A 24,116-nucleotide genomic window follows, 5' to 3' on the forward strand; every position below is an offset into this window, starting at 1 on the left:
TTGTTGAGTTACTGGCTGAGATAAAGATGATTTTATTCATTGAAGTTGAATAGCAGAAGGCACATATGTGGAGAGATACAGCGAGTAGATGACAATTGTAAGACACTCAGTACACAAGATACAATTAGATATTAATTCCCAAGCTACTTTGCTTTCTTTTGATCAGACCTCTCATTCTGTACTCTAGTCCATGCGAACACCATCATTTTGCAACTTGGGTTGTTGCATTTCATTATCCTCCCTACCTCAAATATTCTTAATCTTTGTGTATCTTGAAATAAAACAGTTATTAAACCCGGTTTAATACGGTGATTAATGCGGTAACCTATTGATTAGTTTAGTTCATTGATACCCTTGCAAATCCATAACTCACCCTCTCAACCAGTAAGTCATCCTTATGGATTAGTTTGGTTCATTGATAGCCTTGCAAATCAAGAGGGTTTAGAATTGAGTTCAAGATATAGTCTGAGCAGGGAGGGAGGATTTACAAGATTAATTTAGCGCATAGGACCTGCCTGGAGATCATGCATCTTTGAGTATCTTATAAATATTTTTTCAAGCCACCAGCCACCAGATCGAGTTTGGTTATGAAACCTAATCTAGCTTGACAGGTCAACATGAAATCAGCAACATCACGTACGAGGGAGTTCCAACTATCCCACAGGCCCACCACTTCAAATCTGTCCTGAGATACTGGAAAGCTAACTCATCATGCAATCATTCATCTGTTGTGATCAGAACAAAGAACCTGCAACTTACATTTCATTCAGGAACAAGTAAGATTTGTTTCAGGAGTATCCGCGGCCCTAGATAAACAGAATACGCTGGAAAGAACTTCGCTTTGGAGTAAAATTTTTAAGATCCATAAATAGATATAGTGGGATGTATGAAGAAAAAAATGTAGACAATCTACTCAGCGAGTAACTTATTGAAGAAAATGAATTCGACCATGCTACCGTTTATTTATACTCAACCTCAACTGAATCACTAAAATGTTGCTTATACTGCATCTAGCTGGATACATCTTGACCACAAGGATCAAAAAATCAACAATCGACACAATGTATTCACCTAAATTCGGAATGTTCGTATGATTCAAGATTTTCATCAGGAGGAGATTCATACACTTCACTATCTTCTCCTTGAACAAACTGAAGCAAGTAATGAACTCCATCTACCACATCGTACACCATCAGTCCTATCCTACCTCCAACCCAACTGCCCAAATGACTTCCAACAAGATAACCAACACGTCCAAGCCTTTCATCACCAAGAAAACCTCCAGCATAGGCACCAACCAATGTTCCACTGCCCCTGAGGAAACCTTCTGTTATGGTACCACCATAGTAAAGAGCTTCAAAAAAGTCCCATCCAGAAGAGATAACAGGACCTACGATGCGTTTTGCTTGCTGCTTCGCCAGTTTTGCAGCCTTTGTCCCTTCTTTCTGTGCTGTTTTTGCCGCATCTTGCGCAGACATTCCCTGTCCCACTGCATCAAGTAATGAACGCTCAATTGCAAGATTCCTCGCTCTCTCAACATGAGCAGATCTGATATTGTAGACATACAACTTCACACCCTCTTTCACCGCACATGCTAGGGTTCCGGAGCCCATGTCAAAGCAGTCAAAGATTGTAAACTTCCCACTCTGGGAAGAATTATCGTCCCCAACCAGTTGCCGACACTTTTCAGCTATAAAACGTTGCCGCACATAAGCATACCATGTTGTGAAAAAAATCTCAAGCCAATACATTCAGTTTTGTTAAATTCAGATGATAATTTAAGAAACCAACTTGTTCTCTAATTCCGAAGATCCAACAATCAAGCACAGAAGGATTTAGTTAAAATCTTGACATAAGAATACTGTGATAATGTGTAAAGCAAAGATAAACTCGTTGGCAGGCACACACAAACACATGCAGACAATGCGAAAGAAACCCATACAAACATTTTATATATCTATTGAGTATACATATTATTCACAAAACGATGATCCTGATTCTGTCCTAACACCGTAACACGTATGAGCCACTTCAACAAAACAGTATTCGCTAGATGAAAATAAGAGAGATCATTAAAACTATACGAGTTAGATTTTTCACATAAGCTACATTGCCTCCAAAACTCAGAATTTGCTATCAATTTTTAATGTGAGTGAACCGAATCTTACAAATTTAGCAAAATAACTGGAAAAAAATTTAAATCCTAAGAAACCTCAACACTTTCACATCAAGTCAGGAAATCTGACATACTTATTTACACTATCCCAATCAAATTTCAACCAATATCAAAATTTCAAACATTTGCACACATAAGAGCTCTCATGTATTCAACAATCGAGTTACTAACTCATGAGTTTATCAGCACACAGTACTCATCAAAGATTAGATATCTTAGCTTGTTCCCAACAAACCCAGATTAGAAATGAACCCCTAAAACATAAAAGATCACAAATTTCACACACACAAAACAAATACAAAAGCACATTAAAGATTCACCAGCCCACAATCCAAAAACTCAATCACAACCAAAAACCAATCTTCTTGACCCTAAAAGGACTCAAACTTTGCACCTAAAACAGAGTCAAAACGAAAAGCCCACAAAGAATAACACAAAAAAAGTATCAAGAATATACCTGTGATACTAAGAGCTATGATTCCAACTATAAAGGCAAGCAATTGAACCCTCTTTTTCTGGAAATCCATAAAAACAAAACAAGTCTGGTTTCTTGTGTTCGTGTTTTAGAGAACTGTCTGTTTATGTAAACAGTGATGCAAGAAAGGAATAATCTTCTAATTACGGTTCGTTCACGTTATCTATAGGAAAGGTAATAAAAGAAGACTGTTCTTCTTCTTGCTGTTTAATATTTTGTGCACGTGGTTCTTGTCTCTCAGTTAAGAGAACGAAGGAGAGTGAAAATTCAAGAGACCAGGCAAACCGCACCGTTTTGCTGACTTGCTTATTAGCCTCTTTATACCATGACAGCTGTTTTTTTTTTAAATATCTTTTATTTAAAAATATATTAAAATAATATTTTTTTAAAAAATTAATTTTAACATGACATATCAAAATAAAATTAATATAAAATAAAATTAATATAAAGTAAGAAAATAAATAAAAAATTTAACCTTTTTTATAAAACATTATGAAAACATGTTTACCTTTCTTTATCTTCTATGTTTTTTTTAAAAAATAAATAAAATAAAAATCAAACAGTTGTCATATGTTTTTGCATGGTATCCAAAGACTTAAATAATAGATTTGAGGATTGATAATCAATTAAAATTTTGACTAAAATAAATTTATATTAATAAAAAATAGATTTTATTGCTAGTGCCCCTTTAGCTTCTACTTTCTAAATTGTTTCTTCTTCAAAAAATAATAAATTGATATTTCTTTTATGATTTTGATATTAAAAATAAAAAATATATAAAAACTATTATTTTAATATATTTTTAATTAAAAATCACATTTTAAAAACAATTTGTATATTACCTTACCAAACATAACACTATATTCTCAAAATTAAATACAATTTTTAGTTAGAGTTAATTATTATTATGAAATAGTAAACATAAAGATAATAAAAAGAAATAAAATATATCTTATAAAAAAATAGCATTCACATTTTTTTCCCTGGATATTTATTTTTTTCAGGGAATTTTTTTTATTAAAATGAATATTCAGGTTAGTTTACATGTATTTTAATTAATTCTATAAACCATAAAATTAACATCTATATAAATTTTTAATGGTTTTAAAAGGATTTAAACTTATAACCACTAAAAAATAAATTGAAATTCTATTTAACTGGGCTACCCTTAAAATTAAATATCGGAATAATTAAATAGCGTGGGTTTGATAATAGTTTTACTAGCGTGGGTTTGATATAGGAGTAATTAATGTTATTCTTGTATAATTGTTTTATCTAATTTAATCATCGGAAAATATCAATCACTGAATTTATAAAAATTACTAATGATCAATCAAAAACTAAATACAGAAATTTAAAGCACTAAACCATCAATGAACTCAAGTGCACTTATTATTTCAATTTAAGAATACTAAAGCTTGTACTGTGGGGGGCGGCGGCGGCGGCGGCGGCGGATTGACATCAATAAATACTGCGTAAGAATGAATGGGGGCTATTCCCCTAAAAGCAAAAGGGTAGGAAAACAGACAGACAGCACTTTGTAAGTAATAACGATCGATGCTTGTCGTCAGCCCAGAAGGCTGCAACAACAAAGGGGTATTTTCAGCCTCTTCTCGCATTTTCCACTCCGGAACCTTTGCTTCCGGCAGTCCGCTATGCACCGGGTGTCATCGTATACTCCCACACAGGGCTTGACACAATTATCAGGCACGGCTTCTACTTCACCATCTGCACATGCATGCAACAATATTAATTCTGAACCTTCATTACTGCTACTTTGTGCAGTTGAATAACTTCATTACTCTCGACGTGCATGGGAGTGTGTTATTAAGATTGTCCGAGAAAGAGATTCAGTCTTAATTAGTCGATGAGTAAACTGTCTCGACTATATCCTTTATTTGAACAAAAAAGAAATTTGAATAAACAATTAAGAAAAACAAATTCATACATGGCCTTAAGAGGTTAGAGAAAGATAACATACAGGTGCTAGCCATAATGATTATGAAAGCAATGGTGAGGAGGGTCAGAAAATGCTTCATATCCTCTCCTTCCTCCTCCCTCCTCCTCCTCTCCTTCTTCTTCTCCTTCCCTTGATAAATTTGTTGATGTTTAAATTTACTACAGAGCAGTACTGTTATACACACACACAGACGTTGAGAGGCTAATATATAGTTAGCGTGTTCCAGTTTTGATGGTTCCAGCGGCCAGGTAGGTACGTAGAATCTGAAATCTCTAAAATCTCTCCTATTACACATATTTTAACACTGTTTGGACTTGCCTTCTTTTTAGTTTTTTCCCCTTTTTGTTGATGATTTTCTTGATTTAGTTTTGAATATCTTAGAGTTTTTCTCCAAACAAGGATATTTTAATTTTTTTTCCAATTAAAATAAGATACCTTTAAACTTATTTACCAGATTAAGAGACTATGTGCAACGTTAACTTAGTATTCTCATCATAATTCAATCATCTTTTATTTATTAAAAATAAAATTAAAAGTTAAAACAAATTAATTTATATAATACTTAAAAAATATATCAAAGAGGTAAGACTATCTTTTGTAAAAAAAATCAAACGTAGAACCCTAGATTTATAACCAACGTTAAAATTCTTGCCACTTTTTTTTATATAATATAAAACTGATCTCCCTTCTGCATGTTCTTGTTACATTACCACTATCCTAAATGATTGAAAACCTATATAATAGTATATAGTAAATAATTGAAAAGAAAACGTTACAAATTTACAATTTTTTTTTGTTTGATTGATGTGGATGTCCGAATCAATTTGTGCGTATATCAACTAATCTCACGGATCCTGAAGTTAACGACTATATAAACCTTCATTGACCATTATATTAGTAATCACGGGACTTGAACTTGAAACCACAGGAGAAACAAACTTCTTAGTTTCAAGTTCTTATCACTGAATCACCTACTAAATAGTTTTTACAACACTCTTTGATCCATGGAGTCTTTGGTTTTATAAATCACTCATTTTTATTTTTGTAATTTTTTAAACTATATTTGTCTATACAATTCAAACTATATCTTACTTTAAAAAAAAACATAAAAATAATATGCATTTTCAAATCAAATACAATTAAAAATTGATTAAGAGAAGTGAAAAAACATGGAAAGTCTAGTAAGATTGATTAATATCAATATTTTAATTAGTCTAAAATTTACTTGAATGAATGCTTTATTGTTTTATTACTAAGTTAAGTGAAATAAAATAGATGACATGGATGCGATCTTACATGGCAAAAAAATCTTAATATGGGAAATAGGATTGAAATTATGGGAAAAAAGATTTTAAAAAGCCCCCTTTAAAAAGAAAAAAACTGATAATTAATTATGTATTTTATTTTTATTAGAAATTCTTAGATAATTATTTCTATTTTCAGATTTATATTTAGATTATGTTCCTTTAATGTCATGACAGATTTATATTCATTATACAAAGCGTTTTCCCATCATTTCTATTGTAGAATCTGAACAATCCTTCTCATACTTGCCAAGCTTATCCAGAAATTAAAGATCTAATCCTTGAATAATTTTTGAAAAAACGCAAGTCAGTGCAAGAATAGATGCCTGCGTTATGCCGGTGACCAAATCAAGTACCTTAAATTAAGTTCCGGGTCACCTCCGGAAATCGAGTAACTGTTGAAGGAGCGTGTTGGGGTCTGTGTTTTGGATGTGGGTCTCGAGTCTCGACCAGTTCTGGTTTGATACAAGGTCTGTAATGGTGGTGGTGAGGTATTCATATAACGATAACGAACTGAGTTGCCTTGTGCGGCAATGCCTTGCATGTTTCTCAGGAAAATGTTTCCTTGCAGGAGTCTTCCCGGGAAAATATGGACTTTGAAGCGCATTGGAGAGAGAGAGAGCAGAATGCTGATTGATGGCCTTACAAGATGGTTGGCAATACAGGTTCAGTGGCCTATGCTCTGGTTTTACCAAGGTGAAGCTCAAATCCACACCCGTCTCTCAACTTAACCAGCCTATGGAAATTATCAACAGAATGTGACTCCATAACCTCCTTGCACTGCCGTCAATCCTTATCCCATAGCCATATTTGATAGAAAAATGGTTGAAGAGGGGAAGCGCGGAGGCTACTAAACTATTTGTTCAGTGGTTTAATTAACTCGCCTCCAAAGGAAGCTACATGGAAGTTTGCTCTTGAATTGCAGAGGAAACTCACTGATTTCAACATCAGTGCAAGCTTTTTGAAAATGATGCAAGTCTACAAGGGAGGCAATTCTATTGAATACTATTGGCTGCTCGTGGCTATGTGGTGGGGCTGTGTATAAAAAACAAATTAATTTTTAGATTTTTTAAATTATTTTAATATATTGATATTAAAAATATTTTTTTAAAATTATTATTATAATATATTAAAAAAAACAAATTTAAAAAATATCTCACCACAATTCCAAACGTTACCGTATCGCATTGCAAGCAGAGCTAGTCGTGGCTGGCAAAAACAGAGGCAAATTGTTTAGTCAATTAGCCAACTCTACACGTTTCACAGGGAAGGGAAGGGAAGGGAAGCCGCGCGAACAAACAGGCTCAATCTTCTCATCGGTCGGTAACTTGTAGTCAATTATCGAACTCGAAAGAAACCAATTCCTTGTGGAATTTGGATACATAATTAAGCCTAGCTTGTCCTATTCAGTTCGGATTTACATTCCCTTTAGTCGGTTCAGTCTTTATAAAAGAAGGCAGAGTGACAGAGTCTACATGTGAGCTGATATTAATGGTGAATAGAAAGAAAAACATGACAGAGGGGAGAAGAAAAACTGGTCGTCATGAGTTTTTCAAGTACTTTCCCAAAGATTTATTGACAGAAGTTCTTGCTCGCGTGGCCTCTGCATCGATTTCAGATCTCTTCACAGCTAAATTAAGCTGCAAAGAGTTTCTTGAAGCAGCATCAGAGAACTATGTTTTTGAACACATCACAATCGAGAAACTCCCAGTTATTCCTTGGAGGATTAGCCACGATGCCTCCTCTTTCTTGGCCCGTTGCAAGGAGAATGGGAACCCTGAAGCTTTATTTAGACAAGGGATGGTCGAGTTCTTTAGTTCCAACAAACCAGAATCAGGATTCCAACACTTGAAGAACGCGGCCAGAAAAGGGCACGTAGAAGCACTATACACATGCGGCGTCCTCCTCGTATGCCATGGCGGGCAATTTAAACAAGAGGGTATAGAACTGCTTTCTTCTCTGAAGAACTACAAATCAAGACACCGCACAGTTAAAGAGTGTAGAGACAAAATAAAAGAGATTCTTCAAAGCATGTGGATTGACAGAAGGGAAGCTGGTATTGGACCACAAGAACCCAAGAGCCATGGAAGAACCTGCAACTGTAGCAAATTTAACAAGAGAGGATGGATTGATGAGGAAGAGTATACTACTTGTGATCATTGCGTATGGGATCATGAAGCAACTCTGTTTTGTAAAATTCTAAGGGCTAGAGGCTTTGGAATATCATAATCATTGTATTCATCGCTAATCCTATCTAGGAATTTCCCCCAGAAACACCGCAGTATTTGGCGCTGCTAGTCTATATCTATATATAATAGCACAAGTATTGTTTTTTTTTAATAAAAAAAATCATTTGAAAATCTGTACTGTAAGTTCGAGTTTACAAGATATATTGAATTGGTAGGAAGAACTAGGGAAAAAGGGAAGGAAATTGTCTCAATGACATATCATCAAAGCCCCTTTAATTATTTTGAAGTTCATTGATATATTGTAAAATTATATAACCAAACATGTCTCTATCTATTACGACTCCGTGGAATGTCAACCAAATACAATACATGTTTTCCAAAATCCTCTTGACAAAAACTAACAAGGAGGACAATATTAGTACTTGAATCAAAATAATAGGACCAAACTGCTCACATATAAATAAAACTCAAGAAACACACACAACTTAAAAAGGGTTTATGCAGGGCTTTGCTTGCTACAATCATCTAGCACTTTCTCCTCCGTCTCCTCCAATGGAGACTCAAAACTGACAACAATAAGCCCAAAATTTCCCAATTCTGCCCTTCCCTTTCTTCAACATCTCCACATCAAAAAAACAATGCTAAAACTCCTCTCTTCCACTTCTCGCCAAATTCACACCCACTTTACATCCCCGTGTCTCCGGGTCGCCACCGAGTCACAACCGAGCTCCTTTCTGAAGTCTCTGAGTTTACTCACTGGGTTGTCTCAGAGGGGCCATAAAAGTCCCAGTTTTTATCAAAGGGCCTTCTTTTGCTCTGATTCTTCTTCCGGAGATGGTGGCGATGGAGGCGGAATTGTTGAGGTGGAGGTAAGAAGTGGTGCCAGCGAGACGGAGGCTGAAGGTGGAGCTGCGGATGCCAGTAATTCCTCGGCTATTGTGCCTACTAGTCCTAGACCAGAGGATTATTTAACGGTTGGTTCAATAAAGTTCTTGAACTTTTTTATTTTTATTTTGGGGGGTTTTGGGTTTTGTTTGGATGCTGAAAAGGTGTGGGGAAGTTAGAGAAGGTGAAGGAAAATGGTGGGTTTTATGTGTTATTTAGGGTTTTAGAGTTGAGTTTAGTTTTCTTAGGAAGTGACTGAAATTGGTTTTCTGTTTTGTTAACAATTAGTAGAATTTGATTATGATAACGTTGTTTTGCATTTTGAGGTTTATAATCGTGAATTGGTTTGCCAAAGGAACTCTTTTATGGCATTTCTGATATGATTTTGTGATTGTTTATAGTTTTTGAAGAAGAGAATACAATAGGGTGGATAGGAGAAAGCTCTACTTGTCGAATTGTACTGGTCTCATGGAAACTGTTTCGGCTTGTTAGAGATGGAAGTTTTATTAGTTTGGTAATGAATTGGAGTCTAAACATGAGGTTTTGAGTTTTTTTCCTTGGGTAATAGGATTGGTTTATGAATTGTCATTTCAATATAAATGGAGTGTGAGTTTTTTAGTTGAGGAAGTGACTAAAACGGTTTTTTTGATTTGTGTGGTTGATGAGAAGTGGCATTTGCATTATGATTCTGCTGTTTAGTATTTTGAGGTTTATAATTGTGCATTGGTTTGCTATTGTTAGTTTCTATTTTGGCATTTATGGTGTGATTTTGTAATTGTTAGCGAATATGGGCATTGAAGAAGGGATAGAATATGAGTTTAAAAAACTGTTAACGGGATGTTCAAATGGCAATGAAAATGAATGGGCAAGTAGGCTCACAGGCGAATCAGCAAGACCAGCTAGATTAGTAGTGGAACATGGATGGATCTATTACCGTGGGTCTTTACCCGTATTGGATAGAACATGTTCGGTTTACTACTCTCGATTTCACAGCTACCCTCATGGTAGTGCCCAGTTGAATCTCTTAATAACAGCATTATTCAAATCCTCAACAAGCATCTTGCGCTCCTTATCTTAGAAGTCTTTATTTATTCAGACACCTGCTGAAAGATAGATAACCCTGAGACTATCAGGAATTATTGGATGGAAAATTAGATGATAGAAATTTGAGCTTAAGGAGAGGATATACTAGGGTGGATAGCATTAAGATATATTTGTTGAATTACATTGATGTTATAGAAATTGTTTAGTCTTGTTAGAGAGGGAAGGTTTATTAGTTTGGTAATGAATTTGAGTCTAGAGACAGATTCAGTCTATAGTGCCAAATTTTTTATCGAGACTAGGCAGTTTTGAAGGATTAAATACTAAAACGCATGAAATGGACGCTCTCTTCTGCTATATCTCAAATGTTGCAAGTTATTGATCCGAAGAACTTTTATTTTCCTGAACGTGATTCATATTTCTATTATTACATAGTGGTAATTTTTTGAATGTTTTGAGATTGATTTTGGTTCCGTTTGCATTTGAGTTGACCTTTACTTGTTTTTCTTTTGGCAGGTGCTGGCGTTGCCATTGCCACATAGACCTCTTTTTCCTGGTTTCTACATGCCAATTTATGTGAAGGTATAGCATGTTTCTTTATGCTTTTAGATTTTTCCTGACATTTTGGGAGTCTGTTAACCATGCAAGTAACAGAAAAGAGTAAAAAAGCACTAGTTCTTACCCTGTTTTTTCACATCATTCTTGCTAATATCTCCATCATAGGATACCATTGTGCGTGTTGATCTGTTGGATTTTTTGAAATCAAACTTTGAACTTCCAATTTAAAGTTAGCTCTTACCATTGCTCTAAATTTTTGTGCAGGATCCTAAATTATTGGCAGCTTTACAAGAAAGCAGAAAAAGGCAAGCACCATATTGTGGAGCTTTTCTTCTTAAAGACGAGCCAGACACTGATCCCAGTGTTGTAACTGGATCTGAATCAGACAAAAATATATATGATCTTAAGGGAAAGGATCTGTATAATCGTCTTCATGAAGTTGGCACACTTGCTCAGGTGTTTAATTTTGATGAATTTTTCAATTGTGTCTTTTAGCATTGCCACAAAGAATGGCTACTTTATAATAAATGAAACTATAAGAAGTTTTACTAGTGTCATTGTCATTTAATCTTTAACATGCTATTCCAGATCACAACTATTCAAGGTGACCAGGTTATCCTTATTGGTCATAGGCGACTTCGGATAACTGAGATGGTGAGTGTGGATGAAATTGTCATTTTATTTTCATGTAAGCTTTCAAAAAGCATTACATTGTTCTTTTCTTTTATCCCATTAATTGCAAAGTTCTCTATGTTGACATATTATTGGCCGTTGTACAGGTCAGTGAGAATCCTTTAACTGTTAAAGTTGATCATCTCAAGGTATTGAATTTTCTAAATTTTATGACTGAATGTAAAGTAATATTAAAGGTTCACACATGCAAATGATACTCATGCACCTTCCCATCCATTCTCTTGCTTTTCTTGTTGTTCAGGACAAACCATATAACAAGGATGATGATGTTATAAAGGCAACATCTTTCGAGGTTATATCAACCTTGAGAGATGTTCTGAAGACAAGTTCACTTTGGAGAGATCATGTTCAAACATATACACAGGTTTCTTCTCTCTCTAGATTTTCTGTGAAATCACTTTTCTGTGCAAATTTTGCTGTGATAGTTTTACTGGACTCTAGGAATGCTTGTTTTTATCTGAACACTTTGCAATTCTTGCACAAGGGAGCCTTCCTGCAATTACATTGGCTTATCATTTCTTATATTTATTACTATGTGATGATCCTATAGCTGGTTCTCCAGCCTAAGTTACCTTTCAATTTCTAGTTTTTGCTGCTTTTGGAAATGCAAACCTACGCTTCTATGCAATCTTTGATAGTGATTTGTGGTGGAGGAAGAGAGAAGTGAAACAGGAAGCATGTCAAAGTAACTTGGTTTCCACTAGAGTGTGTTTTCCTTTTGAATCACACAGTCGAGTTAAAACCAAAAGGGGGTTCTATACAATTATTTGTGCTGGTTGGTCGCTGTTTCCCGCATGTGGTCAATTTGCAGTGTATTAATGATTGTAATTCAGCACAACCTGAAGTCGAGTTCCATATAGAAAATGTTGAGATGATTATTGATTGGATCATTTGGCTTTTCAAGTTTTCTTACAATAGCTTCTCATTTCTCTTTCAATTTTTGCAGCATGTAGGTGACTTTAATTTTCCTAGGCTAGCAGATTTTGGGGCTGCAATATCAGGCGCGAACAAGTTGCAGTGCCAAGAAGTGCTTGAAGAGCTGGATGTAAGTATCAGTAGAAATATAATCTGGTGAAGCTCCTTTTGTCACTTGCAATTCTCGTGACGTTTAATTCTTTTAGTACATGAAATCTCTAAGACAAAATGGAACAGTGAAAGTGGAATTCAGTTGACAAAAACATCATTTGGTATCGATTCCTTTTAGCTTTTGAAAACTTTCTTCTTCTCCTTTTTTTTTTGTGCTTACAAAGATATTAAGATGTGCCTTAGTTTATTAGTTTGTATTACATTATATCATCAACTCTAAAAAGTGTTGAAAAATATTCAAACGAGATTTCCTAGAATTATCTTGACTATTATTAATGAAAGATCTATACCCTATTCATTGATCAATCAAATTTTTTATTCATAGGCGTTCATCCTGTTTTTGTGTTTTAACAGAGGATTCACTGGCAATTTACAATGAGGTATACTTTTCAGATTGTTCATGGTAGATTTTGTAATCACTGCCTGGATTCTTTTCTTAAAGGGTAAATAACATTATAGAAAACAGTGGAGTTTACTTTTCAACAAAAAGTTCAAAACAATGCTGTTTTGGTAGTAGTTATAGGAGCACTGTTGAAATTACAGAAATTTCAGCTAAATACTTGCTGCAATTCAAGAGCTCAGTTTTGACATGTGATTTACTTTGAAATATTTTATGCCAGCATTTGTTTGGTGTAACATGTGGATCTTCAAATCCCTTTTCTGCCTAGTGCCAGTAGAAAGTGCACTTCATATTGCTTACATCAGGATATCTTGTGCACTCTGCTGTAGGTGTATAAACGTTTGAAACTCACACTAGAGTTGGTGAAAAAAGAAATGGAAATCAGCAAGATCCAGGTACTCTCCATTAATCATATTTTTACAACTTTATGTATTGAAATTCATTGTTTTGACTCTCATTCATTAACTTTCCGGAGTTGCATTTAGGAATCAATTGCAAAAGCAATTGAAGAGAAGATAAGTGGTGAGCAGCGGCGCTATTTGTTGAATGAACAACTTAAAGCCATAAAGAAGGTATATGGTCCACTTACATGTTTATTATCTAGAATACCTTATTGTTGTAGATATTTGTTCATCATCATTAATATGTTAGCGACTAATACAACCAGGAAATGGATTTAAGAAAGTTGCATTTATTTACTTTAGACTTAACTGGCATTTAACTTGCCCCATTGCAGGAACTGGGATTGGAAACAGATGACAAAACAGCACTTTCTGGTTAGTTATGCTTTGATTACCTGTTGTTGGAATTGCATGACTGTTAGCTGTGATACACTTAAAACCTCGCAAGATTATTAAATTCTGAGAAGCTTAAGTTTAGCCAGAACATGGATGTATAGATTACATGGTGTGGCTGTATTAACTCTGAAGCCCAAGGCCTGATGCCACTATTATTCGTATAATTCATAAGTTTGAATGCTTTGTTTGTTTGCTGACTGTCCTAAATGGTTATACTCAAGTTTTTATTTGTTTGTTTTAAATATTGCCCCTGGCCATTGCATTGATCTAGATAAAATCTGTTGTAGCTTTTATTTGTATTGGCATCCATTTAAATAATTTATGCTCCATTACTACAGCAAAGTTCAGGGAAAGGCTTGAACCAAACAGGGAAAAAATCCCAGAACATGTTTTGCAAGTTATAGAAGAAGAGCTCACGAAGCTGCAGCTTTTAGAGGCTAGTTCAAGTGAATTTAATGTCACTCGTAATTATTTAGATTGGTTGACTGCATTGCCTTGGGGAAATTACAGGTTTGTTTCTCATTTAGCTTGGTCCTCGTAAATTCCTCAAGGAAAAATTATATATTGCAAGGTCTATTTAATTGAGTTGTTATGGTAATTGATATGTGTGAAAAATTGTTGATTTTTTATGTTCTTATTATTGGGTGAAGCGATGAAAATTTTGATGTTCTACGGGCACAAAAGATTCTTGACGAAGATCATTATGGATTAACTGATGTTAAGGAAAGGATATTGGAATTTATAGCTGTTGGAAAACTAAGAGGAATCTCACAAGGTTGGTTTGACTTCATTGTCGTCAATCTGAATGTCTGCTAGTAAGTAGCATCAAAATGTAATTTCTCATTTCTTGCGAACACATTGCAGGAAAAATTATCTGTCTCTCTGGCCCACCTGGAGTGGGTAAAACTAGTATTGGGCGTTCAATTGCACGTGCATTAAACCGGAAGTTCTTTCGGTTTTCAGTAGGAGGCTTGTCTGATGTTGCTGAAATTAAGGTAGTTAAATATATGTTTTTTTTATTTTATTTTTCAGCGAGACAATGTGCAATATGCATCATAACATCACCCAGCCAGCATCAAGGGGCTCCTCTTTTTTATGAAGAACACTTTTAACTAACACAATATTACATCCAGGGGCATCGTCGAACCTATATTGGTGCAATGCCAGGAAAGATGGTGCAGTGCCTGAAAAATGTGGGAACTGCTAACCCTCTTGTTCTGATCGATGAGATTGACAAGGTAGTTTCAGTTGAAGGGTCAATTTACTTTTGGATTTGGTGTCACTGTTTTCCATTTCTTTTCCCAAATATTTATTTTGTTGCATTAATATAAGCTATATTGAGATCTGCAATGGAAATATGAATCATTCATGATGATGAATTGTTTTCCTATTGCTGAGAATGAGTTTTCTTATTTGTGGCAGTTGGGAAGAGGGCACACTGGAGATCCAGCAAGTGCTTTATTGGAGCTCCTTGACCCAGAGCAAAATGCCAATTTTCTGGACCACTACCTTGATGTTCCGATTGACGTATCAAAGGTTGGTAAATGTTGTGATTTGCAGGCACTTCGGTTTTTACCCTGGGCATATTTTCTTATATTGGATGTCTTTGTTGTAGTAGATAGTGCAGTAGCTAACAATTTTTTCATTTTTAGTTCTTTTATCTTATTTAATTGGAAAAGCTCCACTGCTCAGCCTTAAAAATGCTTGACATTTGTCATTTCCATGCATCTTTTATATCCATGCACCAAGGAAATAGATAATGAAAAATGATGGGAGAGTTGTGATGACTTTGGAAGTACTTATATGCTTGTTATAGGGTGGTTAGGCGGTAGTCATGCTGTGTTACAAAAATTATACTGCACTCATACACACACGGTCTCATGCCCACTCATACACACATTATCTCATGCCCAACTTTGGCATTCCTTGTGTTTTAAAGTTTTTGTGTCGGGTAGGAGTCAAGAAATTATCTTATTCTGCATTTATTCCTGTTATTGTATTTTGCAAGTTCAATTTGTGCTGTGTTATTAGGAGTTGGAACATGTCAGGTAGAGTTCTGTTTCTTTGGAATTTCCACAGCTTGTTGCTTAATCCCTTGGAAAATTTATGCAGGTTCTTTTTGTGTGCACAGCAAATGTTTTGGACACGATACCTAACCCCCTTCTGGATAGAATGGAGGTAGTTTCTATTGCTGGGTATATTACAGACGAGAAAGTGCATATTGCCAGAGATTATTTGGAGAAGGCTACACGCGAAGCATGTGGCATCAAGCCTGAGCAGGTCCCCCACCCTCTCTCTTGATGTCTGTGTGTGTGAATAATCTTTCTCTTGTGCGGTATTCTATCACAATGTCATTTGCATGGTAAAATAATCATTAGATGATAGGTCATTTTCAGATGCAATTTTAGCCAACAGATGTAAGGATATTTCTTGATACCGTATTAGCAAATGTTAATTCCTGCTGCTATTAGACAATTTTGCTTAATAGATCTTCTGCCTTTGAAACTTACTGTACTTCATGTTTCCAGGTTGAAGTAACTGATGCTGCTCTTCTGGCTCTGATAGAGAATTATTGCCGAGAAGCAGGAGTTCGGAATCTTCAAAAGCAAATTGAAAAGATCTATCGCAAGGTTTGTTTAATTCGTGGCTAAACTTGAAAGTTGTGACTCAGAGAAAAATTCAGTTCATAACTGCCCCTGAGGTTGCCTTTGTCATGCATTCCTTGTTCAGGGAACATCTGCAAGCAATTTTGGCATAACACATTTTAATAATGAAATGTGTCTTGTCTGATTCTTAATTGTTTTTGTCATTGCCTGCCAGATTGCACTGCAACTTGTGCGGCAAGGAGCGATAATTGAACCTGCAGTTCCAGTTGCAGAACTAGATGCAGAAAAAGTTGAAAGTATTGAAACCTCCACAGAATCAGTAGAGGTTAGCAGTAACAAACAAAATAATGAAACCCTAGAGGAAGCTGAAATTGTGCACACAGATCAAACCCCTGAGGAAGCTGAGATTGTGCAGACGGATCCGCAACCTGACAATGGACAGAGTCCCCTTGATCAACCTACTGATTCAAAGGTATCTGAAAGATAATATACTGCTAGAGAATTTGGTGCCAGCTTTGAGGCACTGCACTTGCATTTTGAGCATGGCTAAGATGGAGTTTTATGAAGTCATGTTTGGAATGTTGTTTCTTATTTGCCCTGTGTTTTCTTCTCCTCTCCTTGTCAATTTGTTCAAATCTTGATTGTCACTTTCAAATTTGTGTTGGTTCTTTTGTCAGGATACAACTGAAACTGAGAAAATTGAGGAAAGTGAAGGTACTAAGGCAGTTGATAAAGTGTTGGTTGACACATCAAACTTGGCTGATTTTGTTGGCAAACCTGTTTTCCATGCTGAACGCATCTATGATCAAACTCCAGTTGGGGTTGTGATGGGCCTTGCATGGACTGCAATGGGAGGTTCCACCTTGTATATAGAGACCACTCAGGTTGAGCAAGGAGATGGGAAAGGAGCCCTTAATCTTACTGGTCAACTTGGAGAAGTAATGAAAGAAAGTGCCCAAATTGCTCACACAGTTGCTAGAGGGATATTGCTTGTGAAAGAACCTGATAACCTCTTCTTTTCTAATACCAAGCTTCATCTTCATGTTCCTGCTGGGGCCACACCAAAAGATGGACCGAGTGCTGGTTGCACCATGATCACATCCTTTCTATCTCTTGCCATGAAGAGGCCTGTCAGAAAAGATCTAGCAATGACTGGGGAAGTTACACTAACTGGAAAAATTCTTCCCATTGGTGGGGTACGTTAGATGAACCCCTTTCTCTCTTGCCATGTTTGCTATCCTTCTCTTTTTAGTGATTACTAACATATCTCTCTAAGTTTTAGGTATGTACAGTAGTGGATGTTTATCCTTGGTCATCAACTAGTTTTTGCAACTTATTGAATGGTTTTGTTTTATGCCACTACTTGTCATATAACTGTATTTTTCTTTGTAACACATTTTTGCCCTCCAGTAAATGTGGCATTCAGATGTTTCTATGAACTCCTGAGAATTCTTGAGAATACAGAATTTTGAAAAGTGACGACTTGTATAGGCTGTGTGGCTGGACCATGAAATTTTATTTTCTTCAGTCTGTAACTGATTGAAAGTTGTATCATATTTAGTTTGAAAATCTATAAACTCATGTACTTCCCTTCTCGTGTGACAATCAGGTCAAGGAGAAAACAATAGCGGCAAGAAGAAGCGAGGTGAAGACCATCATATTCCCATCAGCAAACAGGCGAGATTTCGATGAGCTTTCACCTAATGTCAAAGAAGGCCTTGATGTCCACTTTGTAGATGACTATGGCCAGATATTCGAGTTAGCTTTGGGATATGATGAGAATGAGAAAAAGTAAACCCTTGTGCTTCTTGAACTAACAGTTTTCTGGGTCCCCAGTTGAAGTGTATGTGTACTTTGAGACCCTCACTGAGAACTAGACCCAGTTTTGTCCTACATTATTGGATTTCTCATCAGGATGGTCTCAGAACAAAGCAGAGCTGAGATTTCAGCACATGGGTGGGAGATGTCATTGTTTCTTTACTTTTCAAATTAGTGTAAATTGATACCACCCATTTGTCAAAAGTATAATTCTTTTTGAGAACTGTACATTACGATACCCACAAAAGAGCCAATAATTGACAGCTTAGTTGTGTGTTTTTCCTCCCTCCCCAGTCTCTGATACATCGACAGACATCTGTTTCCGAGAAAATTACCTTGGACAATTTATTGACAGGTTGGCTAGCAACTCTTTTCATTTTCATGTTTCCATGTAATATTATGTCTGCAGATTGTATAACAGGAGAAATTCTATGAACAATTTGCCCATGCTTGTCGATGGATGCTCATCGATCTTGCGTAGATCATACTAATGATGATTTCCTTAGGATTCATCAGCTGATAGTTGTGGTTGTTTTTTATTTGAGTAGTTGTTGGTCAAGTCATGCTGCCTGATATCAAACGACCTAGCCTATGGAATCAAGGAGGAAGATTACCTTTCATTGTGTAGCTCAAGGCTCAACGAGGACCATGCTTTCCTGAATTCTTAGGTGAATCAAGATCAAGAAAAGCATGTTTTTCAATCATTGACTCAAATCCATTGCTGAGTGTGAAATGCATACAAAGAAGGCAGCAATATATCTTTTGCATGCCAAAGGATCTAACCATGTGCATGCGCATCATATACAAAAAAGAAAAGGAAAGGAAGTAGATCTTTTTGGTTCAAAGTAAAGGGTCCCATACCAATAATTTCTTGAAGAAAAAGGACAATTCTGTGAAGGGGGTTTTTTTCATTTTTCCTCCGCAAGTTCAAAATCATGCCCTGAAAATCCAAATCCAGTACAAGGTGCACACTGCAAAGCGCCACCACCTGGCAGTTGCACTTATGGATCCATTCTCATGCCATTGACTGACCCTTGGTGAATCTTAACCCCATGCTAAAATAATTGTGGTCATCATTGGACAGTTATTGAGTGGGTTGGTGACTCTGACATCTTGACTGAAGTTCGAATCTCTCTGCACCACACCATATGAGAAAGGTTAAGTTGAGCTCACCATCCTTGACTCCCATCCACAATTCCAAATTCTAGTAATGGACGGACTCAATCAAGTTGAAGCCTTCCAGCCACGATCGATCTCAGTACTGCATAACAAGAGAGCAGATTTCACATTAGTTTACACAAATTCTAGTAATATTTGAAAATTTTAACCATTTTCTATGGTTATTTCTTGAAAATCTTAGCATATTGTGAATAGTTTCTAGGGGAATTTCATGACCACCTTATTTATCTGGAAAGTGGAAGGAACCGTATAAGGTTTAGAAAAGAAAAACGGAAAGGAAATTGGCTTTTAGGGTTTTCCCCCCTCTTATATTCCTAGTACTTTCATTCTGTTAATGTGTTTGATGCTTGTCACCTATCAACAATATCCATACTTGACTAGGTAAAAGACTTAGGAATCTGAAAGCTCATGTGTGTCTACAGAACATATATATATATATATATATATATATATATATGAATGACTGATCTTTTTATAATTTCCCATCATGAGATTATGAATTTCTTTTCCTTTTGAAAACAAAAACAGTATTTCCCTCCTTTTCAATCCTCTTCATAAAGCGAACATGCGCAGAAGTTACTTAAAGTCGTTTATATTAATAAATTTTTCGTTTAATGGTTAGATGAGTAACATAATTAATGAGAAAATATATCTTTTTTATTAAAGTTTGATTATAAATTCGGACTAACTTGATAAAATAACTTAATTACTAGTTGATATAGAACAACAAACTTAACTAGCTTGACGAGATAATATAATAATAAGTCAGTATATAATAATAAAAAATTAATTTTTTATATCAAATCAACAACATCATAAAAACCCTAAAACTTGGATTAACTAACGAACCCAAAAATTAATTCATGTGATCTATGGCTCAAGTGTCCGAGTCGGCCGGACAACCTAGGTGGTTCTCGTAACTATGGACTAGGAATTAAACATGCCTATTTGTCAATCCACAGAAATGTGAAAATAATTTGGACCCACTAAGTGCAACTCGATTGTACATTGCTCACCTTTGTAGACTAATCCATGAGAGTAGTTATTACCTCTAATCATTGCAATTTATGACTAATCACATTATACAAATATTTTATGCTCTGTGTTATAAACGAGAGTAGGACAAAAATAAATTTTAAAAAATTATTTTTTTAAATATTTTTAGATATTTTAATATCAAAAATAATATTTTGAAAATAAAAAAAATATTATTTTAATATATTTTTAAATAAAAATAATTTTAAAAAACAATCGCTAGCTATTAACTTGTTAAATTGCTTAGATTACTGTGCATGACTAGGAATCCAAACGAAAGCAAGCGAAGATGAAAATGATCAAAGGATCTTCCATGACTAAGGAGATTTGGCAAAGATTTGAAGCCTGACTCAGCTACAAGAATTCCCACCAAAACTCCACATTTTGTACGTAGTTAAAGCATGAAAATTACGAGGTGGATCCCAGTAGATATAATGCATGAACCTTCAAGATTACGAAGATAGTGCAACAAAAATAAACCATAAAAAAAGACCCCACAAAGATTTCTTACTCGGATCACCCTCGACATTTATCTTCCTATTATATTGGGGAGGGAAAACCCATGTGATTTTCAATGCCATAACTCAGCATTCAGCTCTCAAACTCCCCACTAGGCAGCTGTGGCATATTCCAATCCAAGTGCGAGTGATGATCTCACCGTTTGAAAGAAATGGATAAGGCCAGAAAAGAGAGAGACTTGAGCGACCATTTTGGGTCGTACTTCCCACCATGCCCTAAAGAAGAAGAAGAAGAAGAAGAAGAAGAAAGGTATTGTGTGTAGGTCATTTTCAAGCCATGGAAGAGCTGGCGACGAAATTGGTAGTCGAGACCATCATGCACATTCTAAAGTCTAATTATGCTCTGCAGAAGAAAGCATATGATTAGGTCACCAGCATTTCTATAGTCAAAAGGTAGAATCTTTCATAATTCCTCCTTTTGTGTTGTGCCTCTTCTTAATTTTCTTCCCATAAAAGCACGCCTATGTGGGAATCGAGAGTAGCAATATGGAAGCCATTTTCACTGATTTTTGGACCTCCATTCGTGTATAAATGTATGGTAGGCGCCTAACAAGCATTATCCATTCCTTGATTAAAAAGGATTAATTAATAATTAGCGGCAGCCATTAGCAAATTAATCCAATATCTAAATCCTCTCAGAATCCCACGTGTGACTTTTCATTAAGAAATCTGTTTAACCTTACCTCGGATTATTGTTGTTGTTCTTATTTTAATTAATCAACATGTTCTAACTTATTCTCAATTAGCACTGGCATGGTCATAGTGGACACGTCTATATGTGAGTTTGCTCTTACGTTGTTGTCTAGGGTATACATCAAAGTTATCACACATGATAGTGCTCTTGAATTGACTAATGAGCTGAACGGGTTAACCCAGGATTATATTATTTCAAGATTTTTAAAAAAATATTAAAACAATGTTGTTTTGAATTTTTTTTTAAAAAAATCAAATTGAATTTTGAGTAGATCGTGGTTTGGTTGTCAGGTTGATCAGATCACATCACATCTGGTTAATTAACTTTCACCCTGCTTTAGTTTAAAACTTAACTCGAGTTAGGAGTAAAGGTAGGGTTAGAGAATTAAGTTGTCAGACCAGATAAAATTTAATAACACTAATTTAAATCAAAAGGTAAAAAAAGTAATTTTTTAAAATACAAATAAATACATGTGCAAAAAACTAAAATAATTAAAATAAAACCAAATATATTGTTATTTTAAATTTTAACTTATATGGTATCTTTAATTAGTTTGTTAATATCAAAATTAAGTCATGATTAAACTTATCCATCCATGTCAAATATATTTCTTTTATAAAGCTTCCTCAGGTTTAAAACGACAACGTAGAGGACAAACTCAATGCTAGCTAAATCAAGCCTCAAAAGTGATATAAATGATTTGCAAGGTGTATAAAATTAATTAACAAGGCCTTGGATTTTCATGTGTGCGTGTGTGAGGAGAATTACAACACCATAGGAGTTAATTTGTTGGACGAATAGCGTTCTTGGGAAATTAGAAATATATTTGATGGTGCTCTGTTAATGCTTTTCGACAGCCAATTCCTTTTTATTTCAAATGGAATACAGATTTTCATACCAAGCTAAAATGTAAAAATATATAAATGGAAATATATTTCAATACTAATCATACTTGTAGGGTTTGAAATTAGGTTTTAATTGAAAAATAATTCCCTGTTAGTTAATCCATGAGCCATTACATCAATTTCTAATTAATTATATTTATAAAATTGATATTATTTTATTTTTTAAAAGAATTTCTTGATGTTAACTCGAGATAAAGTTTGGAATTAATTTGTCTAGAATAATTAGGTAATATATTGGTTTGTTAAGTTATTTAGATTTAATTTAGATTAAAACTCATTCTATTTTATATTTCAAGTCATGGGTTTTATGTGTTAATCTACGGTATCATATTTAATAACTAAGAAAAGAGAAGGAAAAAAAAAAAAAAAAAAAAAGGGAAGAGGAAGAGAAATTTCTGCATCCCTTGAACCTAATTATGCATGTAGTACAGTAACGTTGACTGTAGGGAGAGATGAAGTGTCGTTTTCATTATAAAGTAAGATTAGCACCCATTTAACATAATAATTGGAGAAGGTTTTCTACTTTACAATCTTTTGTTTTCCTCCAAAAGTTAACATAAGCAATAATTAATGACTGTGAACGAAGCCATCATGTCGTAATTCAAGTCCAAATTGTGAACTCACAGATGTATAGCAATTTGTCACCAGCAAGACTGTTCAATCCTCCTTGTTATTCCACAAATGATGGCCTAAAAAGATGACAACGATGATCCATGCCAATGATCACGTCCTTGGGAGTGGAGAAATGGGTGCATGACTTGAAGAGTCAAGCCACCCCTGAAACGCTATGAGCCAAGGTTGTTCGAGGAGAGTGGAGACTTGGAGATTATCCTCCTCCTCTTCTTTTTTTTTATCTTTTTTTTTTTCAATCTTATCTTTCTTTTTGCTTAATTACTCACCAATTACCGATTACAGCTAATGGATTCCACAACATTACAAGTATGCCCACTTCATTATATGGAGGTATCGGCTCATATTGATTTATATTGATTGCGTGTGTTTGTTTTTGCAGTTAAAAAATATTTTTCAAAAAGTTTCATATTTTTTTTATTTTAAATTAATTTTTTTAATGTTTTTGAATCGTTTTAATATATTGATTTTAAATTCTTATAAGTTTAAATCTTGGGATGTAAATATAAAATTTGCTTTTTAGCGGTAATGGTTATTTTTTATTTAAAAAATAATTAAAATAATAATTTTTTATTTTTTATAATTTATTTTTAACATTAGCACATCAAAACAATACAAAGATATAAAAACAAAATTAACTTGAAACAAAATAAAATATTTAATGTTTTAAAAAACAACATTTTAACTGTTATTATATTTTAAAGTGTTTTTTTTTCTTAGAATAAATATCTTTTTTCACTTAAAATAGCAATATTTGATAAAAGATCACAAGAGAAGAAGAAAGCATAATTAAGATTATCAAAACAAAAGTCAACTAAGGGATTTCCTTAGGAATGATCATAATCGTATAGACAATGAAGAAATTGCACTCCAATGCTCGACGACACTCAGAAACACTAATCTTGCCACTTCACTAATACGTGGCCATCTTGCTTAATTCTCTCCTAGAGAGGAAAATTAAGGTATGATCTCATGAGATTGTGTGATTGGCAGCACCACCTTTTGTGCCAAGAAACTTTGATAATGCTTAGCTTACTATTTTTTTTTATTTTTTTTGGGTTTAAAGTGTTGAGATCATCAAACACCATGTTTGTTTTCAATTCGCTTCTCTTTTGAATGTTGTTGTGTTATCCATACGAAATCTTTCAATAAACTTTACTGACCCAA

General features: G+C 34.8%; 3 protein-coding genes and 1 long non-coding RNA gene across 4 annotated transcripts; 2 read left to right on the forward strand and 2 right to left on the reverse strand.

The window, feature by feature from the left end:
* Positions 1 to 901: 901 nt before the first annotated feature.
* On the reverse strand, positions 902 to 2,885 carry LOC133669262 (uncharacterized). Its single transcript, XM_062089326.1, has 2 exons — positions 2,634 to 2,885; positions 902 to 1,690 (listed from the first exon to the last, which is right to left on the reverse strand). The coding sequence occupies exons 1-2, from the start codon at positions 2,701 to 2,703 to the stop codon at positions 1,068 to 1,070; spliced, it is 693 nt and encodes a 230-aa protein (XP_061945310.1). The 5' UTR covers positions 2,704 to 2,885; the 3' UTR covers positions 902 to 1,067.
* Positions 2,886 to 7,427: 4,542 nt separating this feature from the next.
* LOC133669409 (putative F-box protein At1g67623) lies at positions 7,428 to 8,144 on the forward strand. The gene has a single exon (XM_062089530.1). It carries the CDS (start codon positions 7,428 to 7,430, stop codon positions 8,142 to 8,144), a length of 717 nt encoding a protein of 238 aa, XP_061945514.1.
* A 462-nt stretch (positions 8,145 to 8,606) lies between these two features.
* On the forward strand, positions 8,607 to 18,506 carry LOC133670068 (lon protease homolog 1, mitochondrial-like). Its single transcript, XM_062090492.1, has 20 exons — positions 8,607 to 9,078; positions 10,547 to 10,612; positions 10,853 to 11,044; positions 11,177 to 11,242; positions 11,368 to 11,409; positions 11,523 to 11,645; positions 12,228 to 12,326; positions 13,097 to 13,162; positions 13,253 to 13,339; positions 13,504 to 13,543; positions 13,903 to 14,074; positions 14,215 to 14,339; positions 14,429 to 14,559; positions 14,698 to 14,802; positions 14,987 to 15,100; positions 15,677 to 15,844; positions 16,093 to 16,194; positions 16,385 to 16,642; positions 16,848 to 17,366; positions 17,780 to 18,506. Exons 1-20 carry the CDS (start codon positions 8,743 to 8,745, stop codon positions 17,963 to 17,965), a joined length of 2,997 nt encoding a protein of 998 aa, XP_061946476.1. The 5' UTR covers positions 8,607 to 8,742; the 3' UTR covers positions 17,966 to 18,506.
* Positions 18,507 to 18,679: 173 nt separating this feature from the next.
* LOC133670069 (uncharacterized) lies at positions 18,680 to 19,548 on the reverse strand. Its single transcript, XR_009834004.1, has 2 exons — positions 19,387 to 19,548; positions 18,680 to 19,249 (listed from the first exon to the last, which is right to left on the reverse strand). It is a non-coding gene; the product is annotated as an uncharacterized LOC133670069 (long non-coding RNA).
* Positions 19,549 to 24,116: the final 4,568 nt, after the last annotated feature.

This window comes from Populus nigra, chromosome 12, assembly GCF_951802175.1.
Source record: "Populus nigra chromosome 12, ddPopNigr1.1, whole genome shotgun sequence".
Taxonomy (NCBI): Eukaryota; Viridiplantae; Streptophyta; class Magnoliopsida; order Malpighiales; family Salicaceae; genus Populus; species Populus nigra.